Genomic DNA, 12,840 nt, shown 5'->3' on the forward strand with positions numbered 1-12,840 from the left:
TTTATATATATCGAATTATTTATGTACTGAATAGATAAAAAAATGTCTGTGATTGAATAAATTTTCATTTTTTACACAAGAAACCGAAAATTTCATTTCAATCGAACCCATACTTCAAAAGATATAGGCATTTTAAACTAACTCTGATTTTGCGGGGGAAACCTAAATAATTGCCCGCGCCATCTTATATTTTGGCGGGAAATTCACCCGACACCGTAGTGTTCACAATTTTGGACTTTTTTCTTTTTGCTCTTCTGATTGGGTGTTTTTTGCTTCCTCATATTCCAAATCCTTGATTTGATTCTTGGAATCCTATACTGTTGAATCCCTGTAAATTATTCTTTATTTCAGTTAGTGTATGATTAATTTCTGACTGGTCTTTTTCACATCTTTGAAATTCTCATTAAATCCCTTGAAGCTCTCATGAAGATATTTGAGCATCCTTATAAGCATTGTTTTAAGTTCTGTTATTTAGTAGTTTGTTTGCTTCCACTTCATTTAGTTATTTTTTCTGGAGATTTCTTCTGTTCTTTCATTTGTGACATGTTTCTTCGTCTCTGCATTTTGGCTGCGTCCCTGTGTTTATTTCTATGTATTAAGTAGAGCTGCTATGCCTCCTGGAATTGGAAGAGTGGCTTGGTATAATAGGTGTCCTGTAAGGCCCAGTGGCTCAGCCTCCCCAGTCATTTCAGCTGAGCATTCTAGGTGGGCCCCTGTGTGGGCTCTGCACACAGCCTTGTAGTTGAGCCTTGATTGCTGTTGGCATCACTGGGAGGAGTTGACCTCCATGCTAATTGGTTGTGAGCACCAGCTGCAACTATAGTGGAAGAGCTGCTGTGCAGAAAACAACCTTAAGGAGCAGGACTTTCTTCAATGGGGCTTTGGTGCTCACTGAGTCTTACCCTTGAGTGTGTCACTTGTGCATGTGTAGAGTTGTAATCTGGTAGGGTCTGGAGCTGTCCACAATTGCACTGGCTCTGATGTTTCGCTGCCTGAGGCCATCCGACAGGAGCTACAGATCAATCTGCAAATTGCTGCTATTTATGTAGGGCTTGGAAGTACCCAGGTGAGGCCAATCTGTGAAGCAAGGCAGGCTGCTGCTAGTGCCATGTCTTGGGCCCCTTATAGGCATGAGGCACACTGACTCTAGCAACTGCTTGTTTGAGCTAGGACAGGCCATTCACATGGAAAAGCTGCTGCAAACAGCTTGGGTGGGGCTGCAAATCGAATGGGGTGGTGTCTCAGGGAATCGCCAGGGAGGAGCTAACAGTGTGAGCCATGCTGATGGAAACTCAGATATGGCTGCCAGTCAGCTCAGCGATGAAGGAGGTCTCAGCATAGGAACAATGACCCCTATGAGCACCCTTGTCTGGGAGAAACCACCCCGAATTCTTGTTCAGATGCCAGACAATCCAGTTCCTCCCTGTAAGTCCCTGGATCCTCCCAAGCCGTTGCCCTACTGCTGGAGCTCAGAGGGAATGAGTCCATGTGAGGTCGTGCACCAGCCCTTTAAGAGGAACTGCCTGGGTCTGCAGCAGCCTCTATGTCATTCAGCCACAACCCCTGTTAGCTTTTGCAGCCCAAAGTTACAGGGACTTTTTTTCCAGCTGTGAAACCCTGGCTGGGGGTCTGGTATGGGCCTGGGACCCCTTGCTCCTCATAGGAGGCCTCCACAGCCGAGATTCCCTCCAGATTAGAAAAACACAACATGTGGGTGTCGGACCAGCCTATTCCATGCCTCCGCTCTGCCCACCTCCTACCAGTCTCAATGTGCTTTCCTCTTTAATTCTCTAGTTGTAGGACTCCCATTCAGGCAGATTTCAGGTGGTTCTGAATGATGCCTTGGAACATACACACACTTAAAAGTTTAATTCTGCTTCACTCTCCATGATTTGCCTTATTGTCACTCTTGAATATCCAGAAATAGAATCAATCAAAAGAAAAAATAAAGGCGATAAGAAAAAAGTGCAATATCTATTGTTTTTTTGAAGGAATACTACCCAACTAAATGAAAGAAAATGTTCTGTAATTATCCTGGAGCCCCAGGGGGAAAACACACATGTACACATACCCAAACATACACACACATATACACACAGATACACACACACACACACACACACACACAGGATTTTAGTAATGAAGGAGTTCAAAATAGCCACTAAGTTCTGACTTAGCTGAGGGACGAGGAAGCTGGCTATGCCGACAAGTAGTAAGGCTGCCCCAAGGGCAGTGCAGGGCTGTGAAGCTCAAGACACTTTCCCTCAGCATGGTGGTTCTCAACCTTCTGGCCCTTTAAATACAGTTCCTCATGTTGTGACCCAACCATAAAATTATTTTCGTTGCTACTTCATAACTGTAATGTTGCTACTGTTATGAATCATAATGTAAATATCTGATATGCAGGATGGTCTTAGGCGACTCCTGTGAAAGGGTTGTTTGACCGCCAAAGGGGTCACAACCCACAGGTTGAGAACTGCTGTGCACCTCGGAGGCCAATTTGTCTGTCTCTGAAGTTTAGAGATATAATTAATAAACTGCCATGTTTTAAGTTGTTCACAGTGAAATATCACCTTCATGCCATGAATACACATCTCAAATGGCTAGTAGCTATGCAAGGATACCGACAAGTTATGTGTGCTCCTAGTAACAATAATAACTGACCTGTCAGGGGACTGAATTCGCACTTGCACACAGCAGTGCACTCAGTCCTTGCAATAACCCTCTCAGAATTTCATCATCCCCATTTGATGCACTGACATTCAGATGGGCTGGATCACACAGGTGCTCACGTGTTGGGTGCAGGGTAGGATTCAAACTCAATCTCCCTGAGTATAAAGCCTGTGCTTCTAATCACTGTGCTGCCGTTTATAATTCATGGCCTGGAGCTGCAAGCTATAAAAAAGACATAAACTAACATTCATAACAAAGTGTATGTGTCTGCAGGCAATACACATACACACAAACATCACACCTACACACACGCCGAGATATACACATATATACACACACACATCATAAACATCCTCTTTTAGAATACCAGAGAAATACTTTCTTCATCATAAACAACTGAATGGAAAAAGAATACAATAACGTATCTTGTTTCTGGGTAATTGAAGACAAATAAGCAAGTTCTCCAATGTTTTCTGAAACAAGTCAGACACAATGGCCTCCAATCACACAGGTACCTGGTTTTTCAAAGGCCCAAGGAAGCCTAAATTTTCTGCCATCCGCTGAGCTTGGCTGTCCTTTATCCCTTCCATAATGTCAATTTGCTCCTGGTAAAAGATGAATAAAATAAACAAAATTCAGACAGTCAATTGAGAGACAACTTCAAAAGACCAGTGCTCCGCATTTATTTGCAAATGAGAAGTGAGACACCTTTCCAGAGATCTCTGAGCGGGGCTCCTGCAGCTGCCGATGTGGTAGGTTTTAATTGGCAGGCCATCTATAGAAAACCTCTCCCAAAACTGTACTTCTTCGGGGGGCATGCTGACGAGACAATCGGATGCCAGCTTTCACTTTTAATTATGATACAGATGGCACTGAGGAATATTTAGTCAGTTAATGTTTATGCCATCTTTTGGAAGGCTTCCAAAGTAAGGTTTCTCCAGCCTAATACTGCTATGAAGGTTAGAGCCGGTCACACAGATAAAATATTAGCTTATGATATAAACACTGTATCGATGATGAAAGTCATGAATACTTCAGCTTTACAAAGTGCTATTCTCTCCTAGACACTGGGCACTGCTCACAAATGAACATTTTTTCATATATTCTCTTGATAAATGGAATGGCTTGTTTGTTTTTTTAAATGTTTTTATCAATTTTTTGAGAGAGAGGGATGGAGAGGGAGAGAGAGAGAAACATCAATGTGAGAGCACAACATTGATCTGCTGTTGTGCCAGGGATCGAGCCCGCAATACAGACATGTGCCCTGACTAGGGGTCAAACCAGTGGCCTTTCAGTGCATGGGATGATGCCCAACCAACTGAGCCACACCGCCCAGGGCAGGAATGGCTTGTTTTAAATCGTACCAACTCGGTATTACAGGTATCCCACTCTTTTCAAAAGTCTGCTTTGCCCCTTCGCTTTTATCTGTTTTCGTTAACAAAAAAAATCTAAAGAGGATTTCTGCTTTATCAAAAAATGGCTAAAAGTGAAAATAGTGTTCAGTGTCCGTTTTGCTGCAGTCATGGAGGCAGCACATCCTGGGCAGGGAGAGGGCCCCGCCCAGCTCCTTCCCTGGGACCACGCCCAGCATCCAGCCTCCATCACCGGGAAATGAGTCTGTGAGCACCTGGGCTTCCTCAGTCTACTTTTGCATCTGTTAGCAAGATGTGTCCTAAGGTAAATTCTGCTTCACTTTTCATCATTTCAGCTCACAAAGGGTTTCACAGGCGAGCTCTACTTTTGAATAATGGGGGAAACCTACATGTAAGTCAGCCTGTAAAGTCTCAATTTAACTTGCAAGGCAGTTAACTTAAATATGTAACATTGGTAAAAATATTCTAAAACCAATAACCAAACTATCAATGCTTTACACAAAGAAGTTCAAGAAATAAGTGTCCCAATTTTGAAGGAAAACAAAATCACTTTCTAAATGAAATAATGAATATTTATGCTAGAAATCTTAATGTGATTTTTCTGATACTAAGAACCCAGAATTAAAACCTGGAATTACAGTTCAGAAGGCCTTAGATTTTTTTAAATATCTTTTATTGATTTTAGAGAGGAAGGGAGAGGGAGCAAGAGATAGAAACATCAATGATGAGAGAGAATTATTGATTGGCTGCCTCCTGCACGCCCCCTACTGGGGATCGAGCCTGAAACCCAGGCATGTGCCCTTGGTCGGACTTGAACCTGGGACCCTTCATTCTGCAAGCTGACGCTCTATCCATTGAGCCAAACCAGCTAGGGTCCTTAGATTTTTTTTTTTTTTTTTTTTACTACAGCTGAGGTAGGCCAAGAACACATCACCTCCTTTAATTCTCACAATTCTATGGGGTGGCAATTACCCCCATTTTCATTTTACTGATTTAACATAAAGCTTAGAGATATCGGGAAACTTGCTGGCTAGTTGGGATTTTACCTCAGATATTTTCAGCTAGAAACTAATCAATGTGAGAGAGGCACATCGTTTGGTTGCCTCCTGCATGTGCCCTGACCTGGTCCGGGGACTTAACCTGCAACCCAGCACATGCCCTGGCAGGGAATTGAACCTGTGACCCTTCGGTGCTCTAACTACTGAGTGACACCAGCCAGGGCCATGAACTAATCTTAATATCAATAAAAGGAAAAAGACGTAAAGGATGGAAAGAAACAAAGAATCTGGGCTTTCGGGGATTCTGCTTGACACTGATGTTGCTGGAAGACGTCCAAGCAGCCTCCAGCTTACATCTGGTCTCCTTGGAGCTTTTCTAATCATAATACTGTTAAGTGGGCAAAGGTAACAAAAAGGAAGTGGAAACATCACAGTCTGCTTCCACTGTTTAATTCTTGGGACAGGCTGAGTGGAAAGGAACAAGGAAGGAAGAAAAGAGAGGAAGGAGGGAAGAAGGGAGGGAGGGCGAGGAAAGCAAAGAAAAAGACCTTGAATAGTGAATATCTCCATTCTACCCAACTTTCAACCCGACGGCCAATGAGAAAAAGCTCCTGACATCCTCCGGCCTTAAATCCCAGAGAGATGCATCACCACCAGCCTCAGACGCCACATTAAATATTTAACAGCTTCTACCACCACCACCGGGGAACACAGAGTAGCCAGCAATCTAAGCATACCTTAAAAATAAGTTCTGGACTTGAAGCTGCCACCTCCTCGATGTCCATGCCCCCCTGGGGGCTGCCCACCAGCACGGGGCCGTTGCAGGACCGGTCCATCAGAATTGCAAAGTAGGTCTCCCTGGAAATGTTCAAGGCTTCAGCGACCATCAACTGCCAGGGAGGAGGAAAGGCAGATGAATATCCAAGTTTCCACTTGGAAATCTAACAGACTTCCGTCACATGTGAAACGGCTTCATTTATCGGCCCCTGAGCCCGGTGCCTCAGCTTCCAGGATGCGCTGGCTCTGCTCTGGGCGTGCACCACGCTCATCCCTCCTAACTGATCCTGTCAACGTGCTCAAGTGACAGGTAGTGGTTGGCCTCAAGGAACCGTCCCACTTTAATCTTATTTTTTCCTTCCTTGAGAATCCTGACAGGAAAACTCCAGGCGAGCAGCTGTTATTGTCATTTGAGACCCTAACAGCACATCCGTGTACGACACTGCTCTTTCCCAAATTGCTCTGGTGCAAAACCCAGTCTGGGTGGCAAAGGATTCTTTTTCCGGCGTGCTCGATGCTTCCTCGGTCCGTCTCTTGGTTCACTGCATTTGTATTTCAATTTTTACTTTCTTTAAATGACAAATATATTTGCTTGTTCAAAATTAATGCAAATGATACCAGAAGGAACTAAACAAGACAATGAAAGCAGCGGCACACATCCGCCCCGGCCCCAGCAGTCAGCATGGCCCTGAGACCACAGGGAACCTCGGTGACACTCAGAGAGCAAGCTGCCCTTGCTCTGGGAGGACGTGGTCACCTGCCAGCATGTGACTGGCAGCAGGCAAGTGGGGCAAGGAGGCCTCCCCCATCACTGCCGCAGCCAGGCGTCCTGAGCTGTGGGCACCTGCAAGTATTGCCGCCGTGGAATGACCTTGCACATGCAGACACACTATGTGCGCTCCACTGCCTTTCTTTCTTCTTGCTTTTAATTTTAATACTACAACTCAGACATCTTTCCAAGGCCGTTGTGATTATGTGCTTATAGGTCAATATGTATTTAACCACACCCCTAGTGACAGGCATTTAAATGGGCTTCAATTTTTCTACAATGCTCCTTCGGTGAATATTTTTGTACATGTATCTTTGCTCATTTGTTTTAGTGCCTTGCAGATAGGGTATCTAAAAGGAAAATGACTAGGTGTTAGAATCTTCGTATGGAAAAGTACTCTCAAACTGCCCTCGAGAGAGAGGCTGTGCCAACTTACAGTCCCAAAAAGAATAGTAAAAGATGTCTTGGATGATTTTTAAAAGAAAATAAGAACTTTCATAAATAATCAGTACTAGGAGTGAAAATAATAAAAATACTTACATTGCTTTCCCTAAAAGTACTTCAATAATATGTTCCACAAAGAAAGTTGCAGGTTAAGTAGCATTAGATTCTAGCTACCCAGATGCCACAAACACACTAAGTTTTAAGTTACCTGAAATGCGACAAATACAGGGTGGGGCAAAAGTAGGTATACAGCGGTTAGTGTGGAAAATAATGCAATAATTAATAAATAATCAAGATTTTTAAACTGTTTCCCGTACTTACAGCTGTGAACCTACTCTTGCCCCATCCCGTTTATGGTGATCTAAAAAGCTACAATGTAATGGATATAGAATTCCTTTTCAAACTTTTATTGAAGTTATGACCAGTTAAAAAAAAATACCTGAGCAGGGGCTTCATCCCGAGTCTCCTGTGATAAATGGTAGCTTATGAGTACATAAGAAATGCTTTTTGGCATACGGTGCTGGGATTACCTAGGACCATTTGACTAAAAGTTCACTTCCTAACACAGAGCTTGCCTATGAACAGATTTAGTGATTTTCAGGAGCTATTCTTAGAGGCAACACAACCTTACAACTTTAGGGCACCTGTCATTCACGAATCCTATTCTCATTCCGCTAAGTGTTGGCAGGTGTGCTCTGGATTCCATCAGCTCTGTGTGTGAAGACGCCGCTGGCTCACACGCTCCTGCTGGGTCTTTAGGAACTTCCCCAGGAAAGTGACGATGGTTATCAATAGATAAATCAAGAAACTGTACATAAAAGCCAATTTTTTACATTACTATGCCATCTTATGACCCAGGATGTCAGAATATGTTAGGAATTGTAACAGAGAGAACGGATATGGAGCTTGAACACTCATCCCAGGAGATGCTCAGTTAGATACATTTCAGAAAAGCTACATCTGTGACTGACACCAGCATACCACCAATGCAGCCCTTCTGTGCGGTCCCCAGTGCAGAAAGCTTTGAAACGTCCTTGACCCTGACTGGATGCTGAACTGGCTTTGGTTTGCTGCTCAGACTGTGGCCGGAGGAGTGCCAGTGCACAGGCTCCCGCCACACACCATGCTCAGGTAAGACGAGCGCATGCTCCGTGCTGGCCCTCCTCTCCTGGCCCCGCAGCGTCTCAGCTCCCAGGGTTGTATCGTAAATCAGCGAGTGAGATACAAGACGCCTTAATAAGCCCATTAATTAGGAGTCGTTTACTGCACGGGTCCCAGAGGGAGGTGTCTCTTCCAAATCTCTGAGCAACACAAACAGGAAGTTTCCTGTATTTATAGCTTTCGGGCTTCTCTGTCTGCAGATTTTACAAAGGGCTCTGTGTGAGTTATTGTTACAGACAATTTGTAATCTTGGATACATAAAGAACAAACATTTGGCATAAGAATATGGGAATTATTATCAGTATTAGTCCATTACGTTAGATGGCTAGCTTGCAAGGTCAGACAGTTAAGTTTTTATCTTTTTCTATTATTCAAACTGAAACAGTTATTTTACAGAATAAGAGACTGTCTAAAAATGACAGAGTTTACAGAACAAGGGACTATCTAACAATAGCAGAGAATTCAAACAGCAGTTTTATACAAGATGGAGGTTACTATGCTTCACCAGCACTACCCCACGGAACAGCCCACTGACAAAGAGGCACAGCTTTAGAAAAATACCCCATGGGCACAGACGTATGTATGTGTCCAAATAATTTCTCAAAGAAACTGAGTCTAAAATAATCTGGACTTCTGACTGATGTCCAAAGTTCTGTAAGTAAAAAGAAAAAAGCATGTTCCCTAAAGCATATAAAATGTTATTGTTATAGAAAAGTGGTAAGACACACTTTACAGAGAAGAAAGACTAAATAATGTATGACAATTATTTCTGGGTGATGACAATACAAGGAACTTTTACTTCTAATTTTTATTATTTCTGTACTACTGGAATTTTTACATGAGTTAGTCACTTTTGCAATGAGGGCAAAAACAAAAAAACGACTAAAAAAAATAGATCACTCTAGTAGTTTCCTGGCAATGATTCAAATTACAAGTGTGAACTTATCACCAGTATTTTAGGAACCTTTCTACAAACTAATTTCAAGCTCATCTATACGGTGTGATTCTTCTTTGTGTATTTTTATATGCTTTTTAAAAGTACCACAAACTCTAATGTAAAAACCCATCTAGCCATAAAGAACTACACATTTTTAAAACAAAAATACTAATCATGCCCTCTGTGGGCAAATGCTGAAGAAGGTACACAGGAAAAGGCTCAAAGCCAGATTTAAAAGGAAATAGACGTAGTGTGCCAGGCTGAACGAAACCAACAAAAAACAACGTGCTTGCATGTGAACCAGTTCCGGCACCTGCAGAGAGGCAGTGGGAGGGGAGAAGGGCGGACCGGCCCTGTGAGCGCATCTGACATCAGCAAGGCTCTGTCCGAGGGAGAGCTTAGAGCTCAGCGCCCAGCCTCCCTCCGCTCCATGGCCCCTTGGGAGGAGCACAGACTCTCTCGTGGCACAAGAACCACGAGCTGGTGATTTTCTTGTTGGTCACGTCAAAAATTTTCCACTCGACTCTCTCTGAAAAGTAAAACCAGCATGCGCTGCCTCGGTTTCCCCAAGCATGCACACGGCGGAATCGTCACCTGTGAGCTGTGCCCACAGAGCAGACAGTTCCTCCCAACATGCTGGGCCCTGACTCAGCACCAGGAGGGCCCCTCGCCCTGCGCTCCGGGCTGGGCTCGCAAGGGCCCAGGCCCACTTTCACTACATGCGGAGCACAATAAAGAACACTGCTATTACAGACGCTTTTTATTTCTCCTCAAAGTCATACTACATACGAAACAGATGACATGAGGTTTAAAAATAAGATGGCACATTGTCAAAGTGCATTAGATTCTGCCAAAACTGAAATATGGCTTTCTTTTTTTAACACACACATAGAAAATGACCAGAAGTATTCATATTACCTTATTAACTTTCACACCTTCTTTCGGAGTTTGTTTCGTTGTCAGGTTATACCCAATCATCTGTTTAGCCAACTGTCCCACAACTTTAGGGCTAAGAGAAAGAGAGAGAGAAAAAGAAAAGAAAATCAACGTCTCTGTTGAAAATAATTTTAAAGCAGAGTCCACACTAAATTCTCACGTCCACATGGGCCAGGCACACCTCCATGCCCAGGACCATGGGGCTTTCTGTTCAAAAATAAAAAATGAATGGAAGGGAGGGAGGGAGGGAATGGGAAGGAAGATACCCCCTACTCCCCCCTCCAAATAAATTATAGTCATAGTAAAGAGACAAGGCTGAAATGCACAACAGGTTTAGATGAGAGCTGAATAACAGAGACTTGAGAGCGGGTCATTTGGGATGTACTGGCCAACAGGGGGGGAGGGGGGCGGGTAAAGGTGAAGGTAAGAATCACTGTGAAAAATGAACGTTCAGGAAAGGAGAGGCCGTGTTCAGAGCTGGGGGACAAGGAGCTGCAGCTGCACAGACAGGCTCAGGAGAAGGGAGCCTCGGGCTGTCTCAGACAGGAGACAGGATGCCTGGTGATGGGCAGCTGCTGCAGGTCTGGAACAGGAGCGCAGTTAGGGCAGCAGAATTTGATGTGTAAGTGGCGTCACTGCCAGCGTTTGGAATGAAACCTGACTGTCTAGGGGAGACGCAGCGCCAGGGTCACCAAGTGAAGAAAACGCTTTTCTGGAGCAGAAGGAAACGGGCGTTGCCAGCGTCTTCCTGACTCTTCCCTCTATGCGCCAGCTCCAGCTCCCACCTTGCACCCACCATCCTGTCAGTGCTCCTGTCAATCGCCAGCAAGACCTTCCACCACTGAGGCCCAGACGGGGATGAAAACGCCCAGACTTACTCTTTTGTTAAATGAACGCCGCCTTTCAAACCGCTACTGAAGACACCTTTTCCTCTTCCTCCAGCTAAGATCTGGGCTTTTAAAACAATTTCTTTTGCATCTGAAAAAGAAAATTGAGAGTGGTTAGTTGATTTTAAATTATTTTTTAAGCAATGATGGAAGTGGTAATGACATACAATTTCCAAAACTGGTAAAAGCTCTCCCCAACCAACTTTGAAAATGAAGGCAATAAAGAACTTCAAAAAACATCGATGCACCAAATACAAAGTCTGTTTATCAAGGACATTTACGTTTTTCTACCAGTTTAATCTAATACTGGACCATCCCCGGGGAAAGCAAGGCATGTGAGTGTCACGTGCTACACAAACCCAGGCTGAGGTGTTAATTCACTGTGTGATGACACTCCCCCGTGGCGGAGGCACCACCTGCCAGCCAGAGAGGCTCACGGCCTGTGAGTCATCTGAGATGTCAAAGGGAAGAAAGGGTTACAAAAGGAAAGGTGCAAAGAGAGTACGTAATAACTGTATTCTTAGAAACTAACAGTTGCTCTGAATATTGACAGGGTTGGGTAAGGGAGGAGGAAATAGATTAAAACTAAAAGCAAGCAATCATTTTAAAGTGTTGGCAGGGTCACAAAACAACCCATGGAAAGTGGTTGTGGAACCTTCGTTCTGCACTCAACACAAGCGTGAGCTGCCTGTTCCTGACACTTAGACCAGAGTCATTAACCCGGGTATCCTATGGGCCAGGCAGGAAAGCCAGGTGTGTGAAGCAGCCAGGCATGGAGCAAGGCCTTAGCAGACAGCAACGCTCCCCTCCCCAACTGTCAGAAAAGGAAGAAAAGGCAGTCCCCAAACAAATATGTTTCATCAACCAAACAGTACCCGCCTTCGGGCCGCAGTTGGCATTCTCTGGGACTCATACTTGTCTAAAGTCAGAGAACTAAGTCTGACAATCTTCTCTAAGGCTCCATGGTGCTCTGGCTCAGCTTGCCAGGTTTAGACTCTGCAGACCCAGGTTTCGATCTGGCCTTCATCCTTTACTCAGCTGTGTGATGTTGGCTAAGTTACGTAGTTAACATCTCTGAGACTCAATTTACTTGATAGTGAAATGATGATAAAGATTGTTTTAAAAAGTTAAATGAGACAACACATGTGATTACTTTATCCCAAGAGCCTCAAAACTCATACAATTAATGAAAAACTATCGCCACAGTCAGTTAGTCCATTTATTGCCTCTGTATAGTGTAAAGATTCAAAAGGATTATTTCCACTTGGGCAGAGATGGTAAAAAAGAAATAGTTGGCATGTGGCATGGTTCACATAAAGCTGCGTAAGTGTTGGCTATCTCCGCTAGTACTTCCGCTGCCGTGGCTCACAGGCAAGCACGCAAAGGTTCCAACAGAGAGAGCCACCGAGGGTTTACCCTGAAGGCAACAGGAGCCACAGAGGGAGCCACAGGCATTGGGTGGGACAGTCACTCACCTGATGCGGTGAGCTTATTCAAATTCATTGCCTCTGCTGGCTGGCCTTCTTTCTCCTACACTGGCTTACACTCGGGGAACCAGGGCTCACCTTCTCTCAGAAGCAAACATAGCTCTTTCTTTGCTGCACTCTATACCCTCTGACAACTGATCCTGCCTTGGAAATGAACCATCACAGCATCAGGCAACCATGTTTTAGAATAAACTGGTTCCTATCAAACAGGAGAAGACAAGCTGTCATGACATTTATTACCAGAAACTCACCAGGAAAGGGCACCAGTAAAAAGAATGATTGCATATTTGTGCTAATGAGTTAAAGAACAGCAGTATAAGCAAGGACTCTGGAGTTAAACAACCCCGAGTGACAACTTCCAGCTCTGCCTATAACTTCCTTCGTGGAGAAGAGGAGAC

At 44.2% G+C, this 12,840-nt stretch overlaps 1 protein-coding gene across 1 annotated transcript in view; it reads right to left on the bottom strand.

Annotated features, from left to right (window-relative positions):
- SUCLG2 (succinate-CoA ligase GDP-forming subunit beta) overlaps nucleotides 1–12,840 on the bottom strand; it is a 226,601-nt gene that overhangs the window by 95,727 nt on the left and 118,034 nt on the right. Inside the window, exons 3-6 of the mRNA XM_070390976.1 lie at nucleotides 10,947–11,046; nucleotides 10,051–10,141; nucleotides 5,782–5,934; nucleotides 3,189–3,278 (exon numbers count right to left, since the gene is read on the bottom strand). Of these exons, the coding sequence (XP_070247077.1) occupies nucleotides 3,189–3,278; nucleotides 5,782–5,934; nucleotides 10,051–10,141; nucleotides 10,947–11,046 (434 nt within the window). The remainder of the gene's footprint in view (nucleotides 1–3,188; nucleotides 3,279–5,781; nucleotides 5,935–10,050; nucleotides 10,142–10,946; nucleotides 11,047–12,840) is intronic.

The sequence above is a fragment of the Myotis yumanensis genome, unplaced genomic scaffold, assembly GCF_028538775.1.
Source record: "Myotis yumanensis isolate MYYU_CA2020_CCGP unplaced genomic scaffold, mMyoYum1.0.hap1 SCAF_14, whole genome shotgun sequence".
NCBI classification, from domain to species: domain Eukaryota; kingdom Metazoa; phylum Chordata; class Mammalia; order Chiroptera; family Vespertilionidae; genus Myotis; species Myotis yumanensis.